The sequence below is a fragment of the Salvelinus fontinalis genome, chromosome 16 (genome assembly GCF_029448725.1).
Source record: "Salvelinus fontinalis isolate EN_2023a chromosome 16, ASM2944872v1, whole genome shotgun sequence".
NCBI classification, from domain to species: Eukaryota; Metazoa; Chordata; class Actinopteri; order Salmoniformes; family Salmonidae; genus Salvelinus; species Salvelinus fontinalis.
This window is the reverse complement of record NC_074680.1, coordinates 17,362,730-17,378,531: the sequence shown is the minus strand read 5'-3', so window position 1 is coordinate 17,378,531 and position 15,802 is coordinate 17,362,730. Positions and strand designations below refer to the sequence as shown.

The 15,802-nt window shown below is 43.8% G+C and overlaps 1 protein-coding gene across 1 annotated transcript in view; it reads left to right on the top strand.

Moving 5' to 3' along the window:
• Positions 1-12,887, top strand: part of plcb2 (phospholipase C, beta 2) — a 29,131-nt gene extending 16,244 nt beyond the window's left edge. The window contains exons 26-32 of the mRNA XM_055864563.1: positions 887-1,070; positions 2,072-2,213; positions 3,358-3,422; positions 5,768-5,827; positions 7,076-7,141; positions 10,595-10,673; positions 11,625-12,887. Coding sequence (XP_055720538.1) covers positions 887-1,070; positions 2,072-2,213; positions 3,358-3,422; positions 5,768-5,827; positions 7,076-7,141; positions 10,595-10,673; positions 11,625-11,795 — 767 coding nt within the window. The 3' untranslated portion in view covers positions 11,796-12,887. The remainder of the gene's footprint in view (positions 1-886; positions 1,071-2,071; positions 2,214-3,357; positions 3,423-5,767; positions 5,828-7,075; positions 7,142-10,594; positions 10,674-11,624) is intronic.
• Positions 12,888-15,802: the final 2,915 nt, after the last annotated feature.

Below are 15,802 nucleotides of genomic sequence, written 5' to 3'. Positions count from 1 at the left end.
AGTAGTGATTTCTTTGCAGCAATTCGACCATGAAGATTTGATTCTCGCAGTCTCCTCTGAACAGTTGATGTTGAGATGTGTCTGTTACTTGAACTCTGTGAAGCATTTATTTGGGCTCCAATTTCTGAGGCTGATAACTCTAATGAACTCATCCTCTGCATAAGAATAAATAAGAATTTGTTCTTAACTGACATGCCTAGTTAAAGGTTAAATAAAAATTAAAAATAAAAGCAGAGGTAACTCTGGGTCTTCCTTTACTGTGGCGGTCCTCATGAGAGACAGTTTCGTCATAACATTGATGGTTTTTGCGACTGCACTTGAAGAATTCTTGAAATGTTCCACATTGACTGACCTTCATGTCTTAAAGTTATGATGGACTGTCATTTCTCTTTGTTTATTTAAGCTGTTCTTGCCATAATATGTACTTTGTCTTTTGCCATATAGGGCTATATTCTGTATACCACCCCTACCTTGTTACAACACAACTGATTGGCTCAAACGCATTAAGAAGGAAAGAAATTCCACAAATTTACTTTTAACAAGGCACACCTGTTAATTGAAATGCATTCCAGGTGACTACCTCATGAAGCTGGTTGAGAGAATGCCAAAAGTGTGCAAAGCTGTCATCAAGTCAAAGGGTGGCTACTTTGAAGAATCTCAAATGTAAAATATATGTTTTGGTTACTACATGATTCCATATGTGTTATTTCATAGTTTTGATGTCTTCAGTATTATTCTACAATGTAGAAAATTGTAAAAATAAAGAAAAACCCTGAGTAGGTGAGTCCAAACTTTTGACTGGTACTGTATATCAGAAAATATAGGAGCAGTGTAAAATCTGACAACCTCCAACCATATTGTCCCCTTTCCTCTTCTCCTCTTTTAGAGCCATCCACAGTTCCATGTGAGGAGCTACTACAGCACAAGAGTTTCCTGAAGGTCACCAAGAGACAGGAGAAAGACATGAAGGAGCTGGAGAAGAAGTTCCAGAAGAAAGGGGAGGAGTTGATCCAGAAATACAGCGACACCTTCAAAGCCCTCAAGAAGAAGAACTCCATGAAGAAGAAAGAGTAATGGAATACAGTCTTTTTATATTTTATTTTAGCCTTGTGTTCATCTTATTCCCATCTCATCCACTAGGTGGTGGCAGACACACCAAATGTAATCAAGTTGTTTTTCTGTTGGCCAGTTTAATTAACAATAATTATATTTAGACCAATAATAATTAGTTTCAGGGAGATTTGGAATATTCTTTATTTATAGTTATTTTTTGGTAGAGCAATTAATGAAGGGATAATGATATCCTCTATGAAGATATGTTTTTAACTTGCAAAAACATAAAACAATTTTTTATTTAACTATGCAAGTCAGTTAAGAACAAATTCTTATTTACAATGACGGCCTACCCCGGACAACGCTGGGCCAATTATGCGCCGCCCTATGGGACTCCCAATCACGGCCGGATGTGATACAGCCTGGATTTGAACCAGGGACTGTAGTGACGCCTCTAACACTGAGATGCAGTGCCTTAGACCACTGCGCCACTCGGCAGACTTACCCAGTAACCTTTCTTGGAAAAGCCATGATTATGCACTGTCAAAGTGCCAACCACATTATTGATACCAGGGACAGCAGTGTTTCCTGTCCTCGTATCCTGACCAGTTAAACTTGGGGCCCTGGTCAGGTCACATTATCAGGAAAAAAAAACCTGGCCCTACAATCGTACTTTATTATTTTATTATGAACCTTTATTTTAACAGGGTGTCATATTGAGACCAATCTCTTTTTCGAATGATCCCTGCACAACACAAACACAAACATCAATACAAAACACAATAAAATACTACATTCCAAAGCAGGATAATAAAAAACAGCGATTAGCCATACTGCTGCTGGGATAAAGTAACAGACCTCCATGTGAGGCAGTGATGTGCAAAGCCCCCTCGTAGAGCCCCTTGGTAGAGGCCCTGGTAGACCCCTGGGTATTACAGGGGTCAGCAGACAGACTCTCTTGTACCGTCTAGTGTCATGTCCAGTGCCTGGTCCCTGACGTTTTGACTGTGTCCCCCAGGGGAGGGGGTGAAACGGCAGAGCCCGGCCCCAGGGTGGAGAGGGTGATGGAGCAGAAGGAGAGGCTGCAGGTGGAGCTCAAAGCTCTGTGGGTGGAGCAGTGTGATCAGCTGAAGAAGAGGAAGGAGCAGCATGCCACTGAGGTACAGTTAAGTACAGACCAACTCTACCTGCCAGAGTCGGTTTGATATTAAGGATATTATTGATAGTTATTTGTATAAACATACTGTATACTCTTATTCAAGGATGCCTTTCTTTTTACATTTCATCTACGTACTGGATAAGCAGTTGAGGTAAGATTCTGTTTAATCCCCACCATCATGCACCTAACTACCCTCAGAGTGAATCTCACTTCCTGCCTTCAGATGATGGCTGGAACCAGGCCTGTAGCACAGTATTGATTATCCATCACAGCCAGGTGCTCTGGGGTGCTCTTAGCATAAGCTCTGGATCTGCATCAGATAGAGGTCAATCAGGTTGTGACCTCACCACTCAGGGAATAGACTCCCCTGGCCCGGTAGGCCAATCGAGTGTGTGATAGTAGCAGTCAGAATCACATTCAGCCGGAGTCACAGTCAGAATCACTTTCAGCCGGAGTCACAGTCAGAATCATATTCAGCCGGAGTCACAGTCAGAATCACATTCAGCCGGTGTCACAGTCAGAATCACATTCAGCCGGTGTCACAGTCAGAATCACATTCAGCCGGTGTCACAGTCAGAATCACATTCAGCCGGTGTCACAGTCAGAATCACATTCAGCCGGTGTCACAGTCAGAATCACATTCAGCCGGAGTCACAGTCAGAATCACATTCAGCCGGAGTCACAGTCAGAATCACATTCAGCTGGAGTCACAGTCAGAATCACATTCAGCCGGAGTCACCGTCAGAATCACATTCAGCCGGAGTCACCGTCAGAATCACATTCAGCCGGAGTCACCGCCAGAATCACATTCAGCCGGAGTCACCGCCAGAATCACATTCAGCCGGAGTCACCGCCAGAATCACATTCAGCCGGAGTCACAGTCAGAATCACATTCAGCCGGAGTCACAGTCAGAATCACATTCAGCCGGTGTCACAGTCAGAATCACATTCATTCAGAATGCATGGAAATGCATGGCAAAAGTTGTGTTTCAGTAGTTTATTTCTCTGAAGTTTAACAGCATATACTGCATGCTGTTTATCAGCTCTCTAACACATTTCAGGGGTAACTTCCACTAGGTCTGTTTTGCTGTTGGTAGAGCTGCCACTTTGTCACTGACGCATCTTGTTTCCTTTGTGACTGACAGCGATTAGCCAAACTGTTGGAGATGGCCACAGAGAGACACATCAGTGAACTCAACACTCTGGCGAGGTGGGCCAACACACATCACAGTAGCCTTCTGCCTTCCTAAATGCAGAATCTCTAGATATATAGCAAATATAAGGAACTTAAACAGCTAACTGGCAAAATAAAGGAAACACTTGAGTAAATTAGGAATACAACGTATATTGAAAGCAGGTGCTGCCACACAGGTGTGGCTTCTGAGTTAATTAAGCAATGAATATCCCATCATGCTTCCGGTCATGTATAACAATGCCCAGTTCCCCATTATTTTGGCCTCCATGGCTAGAAGAGATCTCAGTGACTATGAAAGAGGGGTCTCAAGGAGCATAGGGGGTTTAAAGGGTGTGTGTGTGTGTTTCTCAGTCACCAGATCTCAACCCAATTGAACACATATGGGAGATTCTGGAGACAGTGTTTTCCACCCCCATCAACAAAACACCAAATGATGGAATTTCTTGTGGAAGAATGGTGTCTCAGCCCTCCAATAGAGTTCCAGACACTTGTAGAATCTATGCCAAGACAAATTGAAGCTGTCCTGGAGGCTCGTGGCCCAATGCCCTACTAAGACACTTTATGTTGGTGTTTCCTTTATTTAGGCAGTTACTTGTATGTGCGCCTGTGTGTGTGTGTGTGTGTGTGTGTGTGTGTGTGTGTGTGTGTGTGTGTGTGTGTGTGTGTGTGTGTGTGTGTGTGTGTGTGTGTGTGTGTGTGTGTGTGTGTGTGTGTGTGTGTGTGTGTGTGTCTGTGTAAAGCATGTGCGTGCATGTGTGTGTTAGACAGGGAAAGTATTTGACCTTTTACAAAGACAATAACTGAAGTAATAAATGATTCAGCCATCCTTGCAGGTTATTCAGGGACCTCGGGGACCAGGTTATTCAGGGACCTCGGGGACCAGGTTATTCAGGGACCTCGGGGACCAGGTTATTCAGGGACCTCGGGGACCAGGTTATTCAGGGACCTCGGGGACCAGGTTATTCAGGGACCTCGGGGACCAGGTTTTTCAGGGACCTCGGGGACCAGGTTATTCAGGGACCTCGGGGACCAGGTTATTCAGGGACCTCGGGGACCAGGTTATTCAGGGACCTCGGGGACCAGGTTATTCAGGGACCTCGGGGACAAGGTTATTCAGGGACCTCGGGGACAAGGTTATTCAGGGACCTCGGGGACCAGGTTATTCAGGGACCTCGGGGACCAGGTTATTCAGGGACCTCAGGGACCAGGTTATTCAGGGACCTCGGGGACCAGGTTATTCGGGACCAGGTTATTCAGGGACCTCGGGGACCAGGTTATTCAGGGACCTCGGGGACCAGGTTATTCAGGGACCTCGGGGACCAGGTTATTCAGGGACCTCGGGGACCAGGTTATTCAGGGACCTCGGGGACAAGGTTATTCAGGGACCTCGGGGACAAGGTTATTCAGGGACCTCGGGGACCAGGTTATTCAGGGACCTCGGGGACTAGGTTATTCAGGGACCTCAGGGACCAGGTTATTCAGGGACCTCGGGGACCAGGTTATTCGGGACCAGGTTATTCAGGGACCTCGGGGACCAGGTTATTCAGGGACCTCGGGGACCAGGTTATTCAGGGACCTCGGGGACCAGGTTATTCAGGGACCTCGGGGACCAGGTTATTCAGGGACCTCAGGGACCAGGTTATTCAGGGACCTCGGGGACCAGGTTATTCGGGACCAGGTTATTCCGGGACCTCGGGGACCAGGTTATTCAGGGACCTCGGGGACCAGGTTATTCAGGGACCTCAGGCGATTTATGCTGGTCTGAAGTGTGTGTGTGTATGTGTGTATGAGAGAGAGAGAAAGACTGTGCCTATATCTCTGTGTGTGTGTGTGTGTCTGTGCGTATGTGTGTCTGTGCGTATATGTGTGTATGCGAGCGACGGTGTGTGAGTGAGGAAGTGAGAGAGTGTGTGTGTGTGTGTGTGTGTGTGTGTGTGTGTGTGTGTGTGTGTGTGTGTGTGTGTGTGTGTGTGTGTGTGTGTGTGTGTGTGTGTGTGTGTGTGTGTGTGTGTGTGTGTGTGTGTGTGTGTGTGTGTGTGAGAAAAGAGAGTGTGTGTGTGAGTGTTATCCAGTTTCCCCAGCTGGCAGATGGTTATCTAATGCCTGCCATTAGCCACCAGGTGATCAAACAGCAGTATGAGGGATAAGAAAGCCTCTGGTTTAACTCATCAAACAGACACTGGACTACTTTATTGACCCTTTTTCACTTAGAAAATATGAACTGGAACATGGTCACACAGCCCAGCTGCATAAGACGCTTTTTTGAGTGGGAGTTTTCATGTAATGGGCTGAGTGAGGCTTTCACTTGAATGGCCTTAAAATCACACCCAGTGACGTGCGCTCTCTGTTTCCTCCCCAAGTGAATCGAAGGAGGCAAAGAAGAAAGGGCAGTCAAAGCGCTCAGGTTCAGACAAGGCAAGGTGAGCTGAATGTGTGCTAATGGAATCACATAAAAGGGCGCTAATTTTACTCATTGATTCTGTCATTGTTCGATGTACTGGTACAGTACAAACAGTACAAGGTTCAAGGTTCAAGTGTTAATGTCACATGCACAAGTACAGTAAAATGCCTTTCTTGCAAGCTCCAAACCCAACAATGCAGTAATCCATGTAGCATTAAAAATAACACACGGTAAAACAAAAACACACAATAATTATAAATAAGAACACAAGAAATTAAGAAGTTATTTACAGGGTCAGTTCCAGGACCATATTTACAATGTGCAGGGATAGGTGGTGCTAGGGTAAGATAGGGGTAAGGTGACTAGGCATCAGGATATATGATAAACAGAGTAGCAGCAGGGTAAATTATGATTGTATGTGAGTGTGTGTGCATGGGTGTAGAGCACAGGGGGTTGGTAGCACCTTAATTGGGGAGGACGGGCTTGTGGTAGTGGCTGGGGCGGAATCAGTGGAATGGTATCAAACACATCAAACATATGGTTTCCAGGTGTTTGATGCCATTCCATTTACTCCGTTCCAGACATTATTATGAGACTTCCTGTCCTCAGCAGCCCCCTGTGGTATAGAGTCAGTATAAATGTCTGCATGTAATGTGTGTGTTGGAGTGCCATTGTGAGTGAGTGTGTAGAGTCCTATGAGTCAACATAGAGACAGTGCAAAAATGTAAATAAAATACAAGGGTCAACTCAGATAATCCGTGTAGCGATTCTGTAAGTTATTTAGCAGTCTTTTGGATTTGGGATAGAAGCTGATCAGGAGCCTGTTGGTGTCAGACTTGATGCACCGGTACCGCTTGCCATGTGGAAACAGAGAGAGCAGTCAGTGGCTTGGGTGACTGGAGTCTAATGATTTTCCGTGCCTTCCTTTCACACTGCCTGGTATAGAGGTCCTGAATGGCAGGGAGCTCAGACCCAGTGATGTACTGGGCGGTCCGCACCATCCTCTGTAGCGCCATGCGATTGAGGGCGGTGCTGTTGCCATACCAAGCAGTGATGCAGCCAGTCAAGATGCTCTCAAGGGTGCAGCTGTTTAACTATTTGTGGATTTGAGGGCCCATGCCAAACCTTTTCATATGCAGAGTATACAGAGCTTTAAATGTAGGCTGGAGTGCTGCTGTGTTCTGAGTTGGAACAACTTTGTCATAGACAAAATAGACTACATAGTTTAATGGTAACATAATATATATATATATTTCTCTATACTTAGGCTGAAAAGGGCAATGAGCGTGGACCTGGCTGAGGAGTCTGCCCAGACTGATACAGTGGCAAGTATATTCCTTTTGAGATAAAATAGAACCGGCTATTATAGATGTCTCAGGTCTATACTTTAATGGCAACACCTGGATGTACACGTGTCTCTGTAATTAATGCTGTACTTTCCACATCCATATAGAGAAATTCACATGGTTTTCATTCTCATTTGTCCATCTACTGTGGTAGACTGGGAGAGTAACTATGGTTACACTGAGCTAAAGAGCTTTTACAGAAGTGTACCGTACACAAAAGTGTCTGATTCATTAACATGACCACCCTCTCTGTTTACACACACTCCCACGTGCATGTGCTCTCTCGCTCACACACAAAAAAAGAGCACACACACACATTGAATTGAGTGAGGAGCAGAGCACTCACTCACCTCAGAGAGAGGACGGAGCACATGTAGAGTGGAGAGATGACTCACTGAGAGAGAGGACGGAGCACATGTAGAGTGGAGAGATGACTCACTGAGAGAGAGGACGGAGCACATGTAGAGTGGAGAGATGACTCACTGAGAGAGAGGACGGAGCACATGTAGAGTGGAGAGATGACTCACTGAGAGAGAGGACGGAGCACATGTAGAGTGGAGAGATGACTCACTGAGAGAGAGGACGGAGCACATGTAGAGTGGAGAGATGACTCACTGAGAGAGAGGACGGAGCACATGTAGAGTGGAGAGATGACTCACTGAGAGAGAGGACGGAGCACATGTAGAGTGGAGAGATGACTCACTGAGAGAGAGGTGGCGTTGTTCTCATCAGCTGTTTACCATGTTGGCTCATCAGGAGTCATCCCAACTGTCCACAAGCACATCACTTCTACTCTGCTCCTTTCACACCAGTTCAACCAGGTTGATCTGAACACCTCAACGAAGGAGGGTTTAAAAGCATATTTTTTGTCTCTTTCATGAGTCTCTGAGAGGGGTTATGATGTGATAACAGCGTAAAGAGCACTTGTTGGAATTGGTCCAATCTGTTGTGACCCAACAGTGTTGATCTCCTCTTAGGTTGGATCCTCCTGGGTTCACTGTACAAGATACCTCACACTGTCTCTCTCTCTCTGTGTCTCTCTCTCTGTGTCTCTCTCTCTCCTCATCTCTCTCACACTGTCTCTCTCTCCTCATCTCTCTCTCTGTGTCTCTCTCTCTCTCCTCATCTCTCTCTGTGTCTCTCTCTCTCCTCATCTCTCTCACACTGTCTCTCTCTCCTCATCTCTCTCTCTGTGTCTCAATTCAATTCAATTCAATTCAAGGGGCTTTATTGGCATGGGAAACGTGTTAACATTGCCAAAGCAAATGAGGTAGACAATACACAAAAGTGAAACAAACAAAACTAATTAACAGTAAACATTACACATACAGAAGTTTCAAAACAATAAAGACATTACGAGTGTCATAATAAATATATACAGTGTTGTAACAATGTACAAATGGTTAAAGCACACAAGTTAAAATAAGTAAGCATAAATATGGGTTGTATTTACAATGGTGTTTGTTTTTCACTGGTTGCCCTTTTCTTGTGGCAACAGGTCACAAATCTTGCTGCTGTGATGGCACACTGTGTAATTTCACCCAGTAGATATGGGAGTTTATCAAAATTGGATTTGTTTTCGAATTCTTTGTGGATCTGTGTGATCTGAGGGAAATATGTGTCTCTAATATGGTCATACATTGGGCAGGAGGTTAGGAAGTGCAGCTCGGTTTCCACCTCATTTTGTGGGCAGTGTGCACATAGCCTGTCTTCTCTTGAGAGCCATGTCTGCCTACGGCGGCCTTTCTCAATAGCAAGACTCACTGAGTCTGTACATAGTCAAAGCTTTCCTTAAGTTTGGGTCAGTCACAGTGGTCAGGTATTCTGCCACTGTGTACTCTCTGTTTAGGGCCAAATAGCATTCTCGTTTGCTCTGTTTTTTTGTTAATTCTTTCCAATGTGTCAAGTAATTATCTTTTTGTTTTCTCATGATTTGGTTGGGTCTAATTGTGCTGTTGTCCTGGGGCTTTGTGGGGTGTGTTTGTGTTTGTGAACAGAGCCCTAGGACCAGCTTGCTTAGGGGACTCTTCTCCAGGTTCATCTCTCTGTAGGTGATGGCTTTGTTATGGAAGGTTTGGGAATCGCTTCCTTTTAGGTGGTTGTAGAATTTAACGGCTCTTTTCTGGATTTTGATAATTAGTGGGTATCGGCCTAATTCTGCTCTGCATGCATTATTTGGTGTTCTGCGTTGTACACGGAGGATATTTTTGCAGAATTCTGCATGCAGAGTCTCAATTTGGTGTTTGCCCCATTTTGTGAAATCTTGGTTGGTGAGCGGACCCCAGACCTCACAACCATAAAGGGCAATGGGCTCTATGACTGATTCAAGTATTTTTAGCCAGATCCTGATTGGTATGTTGAAATTTATGTTCCTTTTGATGGCATAGAATGCCCTTCTTGCCTTGTCTCTCAGATCGTTCACAGCTTTGTGGAAGTTCTCTCTCCTCATCTCTCTCACACTGTCTCTCTCTCCTCATCTCTCGCTCCTCATCTCTCTCTCTGTGTCTCTCTCTCTCCTCATCTCTCTCACACTGTCTCTCTCTCCTCATCTCTCTCTCTGTGTCTCTCTCTCTCTCTGTCTCTCTCTCCTCATCTCTCTCTCTGTGTCTCTCTCTCTCCTCATCTCTCTCACACTGTCTCTCTCTCCTCATCTCTCTCTCTGTGTCTCTCTCTCCTCATCTCTCTCTCTGTGTCTCTCTCTCTGTGTCTCTCTCTGTGTCTCTCTCTCCTCATCTATCTCTCTGTGTCTCTCTCTCTCCTCATCTCTCTCACACTGTCTCTCTCTCCTCATCTCTCTCTCTGTGTCTCTCTCTCTCTGTGTCTGTGTCTCTCTCTCTGTGTGTCTCTCTCTCCTCATCTCTCTCTCCTCATCACTCTCACACTGTCTCTCTCTCCTCATCTCTCTCTCTGTGTCTCTCTCTCTCTCTGTGTCTCTCTCTCCTCATCTCTCTCTCTGTGTCTCTCTCTCCTCATCTCTCTCTCTGTGTCTCTCTCTCCTCATCTCTCTCTGTGTCTCTCTCTCTCCTCATCTCTCTCACACTGTCTCTCTCTCTCCTCATCTCTCTCACACTGTCTCTCTCTCCTCATCTCTCTCTCTGTGTCTCTCTCTCTCTCTGTGTCTGTGTCTCTTTCTCTGTGTGTCTCTCTCTCCTCATCTCTCTCTCTGTGTCTCTCTCTCTGTGTGTCTCTCTCTCCTCATCTCTCTATCTGTGTCTCTCTCTCTCCTCATCTCTCTCTCTCTCTCTCTCTCTCTCTCTCTCTCTCTCTCTCTCTGTGTCTCTCTCTCTCTGTGTCTCTCTCTCCTCATCTCTCTCTCTGTGTCTCTCTCTCATACTCTTCCTGTCCTTCAAGCATTTACGCTTTCTCGGTGCACACACACACAGCCATACAAAGCCTCTGCACTCATTGACATGTGTTGGTACTGTACTCTTCTAGTCCACAGACAGCAGTCCTCAGCAGGATGCTCTCGTGAAGAGACAAACAGCCACTCTGGACGAGATCAAAGGCATGGCCAATCAGGTACTGTAAACAAATAAACACACACACACCTGACCTGGGTTCAAATACTCTTTCAAAGATTTAAATGACTTTCACATATATTTTGAAGTAAGTATTCATATTTTTGTGGTTGAAAATACATTCCAATATTCAACTGCTTGTATTTGGAAATTCCCTTTGAAAGCATTGGCATCTTTTTGAAAATACTCAATTACACAGAGTATTTTCAAATACAAACAAATAGTCCCATGCATTGGAACCTAGGTCCTAGGAGTATTTGAAATAATATATTAAGCAAGTATTTGAAAACATTTTCAAATAGTAGGCTATTTATAGGAAATTATTTGAAAAAACATTCAAATACTTCCAATATAAGTAATTGATTTGGGACACATTATTAGAAAATACAAAAATACACAGAAAGTAAGTATTGAAATAACAAATAATCAAATACACATGTATTTGAACCCAGGTCTGGCACACACACGCACATTCACATACACACCTGTCCACACGTATCCGTATGCATGGGTATAACATGGTGGTTGTCATAAATGTTATTTGAAGAGAATGTACATCCAGGCAAATCAACATCCAATATGTAAATGACATAACACATGTAATGATGCATGATGTATACTGTCTTCAGCATGCACAGAACAGGTCCTATAAGCCTACTGGTAGACTAATCACACATTTGATTAAATCTAACTTGTGTCAGATACAGTATAGTTCAGATATTGATGTGTGAACATTGTATGGAATCTTTTCTTTGATGAACGTATAGATTACATAGTAGATTTTCCAGTTGTTCATGTGTCCAAAATGAAAGACGTGGATGAATTCACCTTGCGCTTTGGATAACATATACATCTATAAAGGATAATTATACAGTGCAAATAGAGGCATTTTCAACTCTCACCTCTTCCTCTCTCCTGCTCTCTCTGACCTCTCACCTCCACCTATCTGCAGCTCAATCAGGAGGCCCTGGCGGAGTATGAGAAGAAGATTAGGTCACTTCCGGTTGATCTTCGGGAGGCTGTGAACGTGTGTGTGGGGTCCCACTTCCCTGAGCAGATAGACCAGGCTGGGGAGAAGCAGCAAGATGGGGTGGGCTTCTATGGAAATGTCTTCCTGGGGTAGACATGCTCCTGGACCTTTCTCCTTTCCTCTGTATGTCTGAGAATATATCTGAGAACATCAGATGTGACATGTTACAGGTGTTGATACTACAGTATGGGATACAAATTGGATAGGCCTATAACCGAAAGTTATCAATGAGTTGTAATGATAATGAGTTATCAATGAGTCAATATAGAGATCAGTACACATTTGGGATATTAGGAACACATGCCTCTACCTCTTACTTAAGTCATATTGTCACAGCCTCAAGTGGTTATCTTTCTGGCTTAACCTTTTACTAAATGGGCTAAATCAGGATCACAGTGTTTCTTGGTAGTCATCAACAAATCTACTTTGAAACAAAAGTATGCACCACCTCACACACATGGTTATGGGCTTAAAAAAAAGAAGACACCTGTACCATGTCAGAGATGTATTACATTTTGAGTTTGCATCAGAATATTACACTTTATATACATCACAGAAGACTAAAATATAACAAAACCGTTTGACATAGAAACTGTTTTTTCTGCGTTTACATTTTGTTCATGTTTATTAATTATGAAAAAGATTAATAACATTCCACCCATGAGGCCACTAGAGGGGGATTTGGTCATTTGACTACAGGAAAGAGACAATTAGATTGACGAATTAGGTATAATGTGGCGAGAAGTGGCTTTCTCTCAGTCTACTTGAATTGAGTGGATAAGTCAATCTGTCACAGTTCAATTGGACTGGGCTTTATTAATTTGATACTCCCCCACACATTTCAGAGATTGGCTTTATGTACATGAGAGCACAAAATCTATTTTGTGATTGTAATTTGCTGAGAAACTTTAAATGAAGGAAAGGGAGAAGTTTAAACTGTGATCAGAACAGAGGAGTAGGCCGTGATGCTTTGTGTCAATTATATTCTGATGAACTTAGGTAGACTTACTCTCACTATGGGAGACTATCTTCACCAGCGTCTGTGTGGCTAGTAGCAGTGATGTTATCTATTTATGTGTTTATTAAATTACAATTTCGTACTTAATTATGTCACTGAAGGAACTTTATCTGCATTATGGATTACAGTGCCTTCGGGAAGTATTCAGACCCCTTGACTTTTTCCACATTTTGTTAGGTTACAGCCTTTTTCTAAAAAAAAATTTGCCCCTCACCAATCTACACACAATACCTCATAATGACAAAGCAAAAACTGTTTTTTATACATTTTTGCTCATGTGTTAAAAATATTACATTTACATAAGTATTCAGACCCTTTACTCAGTACTTTGATGAAGCACCTTTGGCAGCGGTTACAGCCTTGAGTCTTCTTGGGTATGACGCTACGAGCTTGGCACACCTGGTTTTGGGGAGTTTTTCACATTCTTCTCTGCAGATCCTCTCAAGCTCTGTCAGGTTGGATGGAGAGCGTCGCTGCACAGCTATTTTCAGGTCTCTCCAGAGATGTTCGATCAGGTACAAGTCCTGGCTCTGGCTGGGCCTCTCAAGGACATTCAGAGACTTGTCTTGAAGCCACTCCTGCGTTGTCTTGGCTGTGTGATTACAGTAGGTCGTTGTCCTGTTGGTAGGTGAACCTTCGCCCCAGTCTGAGGTCCTGAGAGCTCTGGAGCAGGTTTTCACCAAGGATCTCTCTGTACTTTTTTCTGTTAATCTTTGCCTTGATCTTGACTAGTCTCCCAGTCCCTGCCACTGGGAAACATCTCTACAGCATGATTCTGTCAGCACCATGCTTCACCGTAGGGATGGTGCCAGGCTTCCTCCAGACTTGACACTTAGCATTCAGGCCAAAGAGTTCAACCTTAGTTTCATCAGTCCAGAGAATCTTGTTTCTCATGGTCTGAGAGTGTAGGTGCCTTTTGGCAAACTCCAAGCGGGCTGTCATGGCCTTTTATTTAGGAGTGGCTTCCGTCTGTCCACTCTACCATAAAGGCCTCATTGGTGGAGTGCTGCAGAGATTGTTGTCCTTCTGGAAGGTTCTCCCATCTCCACAGAGGAACTCTGGAGCTCTGTCAGGGTGACCATCGGGTTCTTGGTCACCTCCCTGACCAAGGCCCTTCTCCAACGATTGCTTAGTTTGGCCGGGCGGCCAGCTCTAGGAAGAGTCTTGGTGGTTTCAAACGTCCATTTAAGAATGATGGAGGCCACTGTGTTCTTGGGGACTTTCAATGCTGCAGAAATGTTTTGGTACTCTTCCCCTGATCTGTGCCTCGACACAATCCTGTCTCGGCGCACTACGGACAATTCCTTCGACCTCATTGCTTGGTTTTTGCTCTAACATGCACTGTCAACTGTGGGACCTTATATAGATAGGTGTGGGCTTTTCCAAATCATGTCCAATCAATTGAATTTACCACAGGTGGACTCCAATCAAGTTGTAGAAACATCTCAAAGATGATCAATGGAAACAGGATGCACCTGAGCTCAGTTTCAAGTCTCATAGCAAAGGGTCTGAATACTTATGTAAATAAGGTATTTCTGTTAAGGTTTAATATACTTCAGTTTGTCATTATGGGGTATTGTGTGAAGATTGCTGAGGATTTTTTCCCCATTTAATCCATGTTAGAATAAGGCTGTAACATACCAAAATGTGTAAAAAGTCAAGGGGTCTGAATACTTTCCAAAGACACTGTATTTACTGTATGTTTATTGTTATAAGACAGTTGTTTTCAGAGTTTATGGTTATATATATACCTTCTGATAATAAACTTTCAGTCACACTGCTTTTGTGTGTGTGTGTGTGTGTGTGTGTGTGTATATGTGTATATATATATATATATATATATATATGAGCTTGTAGATCTATGTGAGTGTGCTTGTTTGTATACCGGAATATATTTGTACCCTAATGACAAGCATATACAGGGTGAATCATCAGCAGCATCCACTGAGTGCATCTAAATGATAGACACAGTGAAGACAAGGGAGAAGCAATTTAGTAAAGCATGCAAAGGCACTAGGCTATTTGACATCACTGGCTCTTTTGTTTTGAAGCAGATCCAATACTGTTTGATGATGGTGGGCACGTGAGTGAAGGCAATGACACATGTGAAGCCTGGTTCCTATTGCCAGAGTGCCTCCGTCTCTCTCTACTTTCAATACAAGGAAACCCGACATTCGGGCACTGGCAGATCTTTTGCTGTAACTGTCTGCCCATGATGGCCATCAATCTGGCAGACAATGGTCTTACTCATTCATAATTACACACAATTGCAATGCTCTTTGTATCTGTCTGTTATGATTTCAAAGCCCTAAATCGCTGATTCATTCCCACAAAAGCGAGGCGATGACAGAGGCATGTGGAAAGTGCGAGTGTCACACCAGACATTTGGGAATACGTTGTCAGTAGCTGAGGAGTTGAGACATTCATCCACAGTGGTAGTTAGATGAGGGAGAGAGCTTTAAGACAATGTTACAAAAAAAAGATACCTTAAGAGGAATGCAGTCACTCTGGATAAGAGAATCTGCGTAATGACTAAAAGGTTTTTAAAAATGCATGGGGACTCGTTTATCAGACCTTCACATGGAGTCTGTGGCCTAATGCTGTTCTACATAATTACAGAAAGTAATGTATTGTAAAAACCATAGCTTAAACAAGCAAGTTGACGTCGACAGATAAGGCAGCTTTGCTTCTAGCTCCTACTGTAAGCAACTTTGCAGTGTTTTCTTTTTGGTTGTTATTTCTGACATTATTAGCCCAAGAAATGTTTTGTGTTATTACATACAGCCGGAAATAACTTTTGGACATTAGAGCGACGGTAACTCACCAGCATTACAACCGGAAATACAACTTTCCCGAATTGGATCCTTTGTTCTTAATGAAGTGGACAAACTCAAGGCGAGAATCTCCTTCCAGAGAGACATCAGGGATTGTAACATACTCTGTTTCACTGAAACATGGCTCTCTCGGGATATACTGTCTTTGTCCATACAGCCAGCTGGGTTCTCAGTACATAGTGCCGACAGGAAGAAAGAATTCTCTGGGAAGATGAAAGGCTGGGGTGTATGTTTCATGATTCACCACT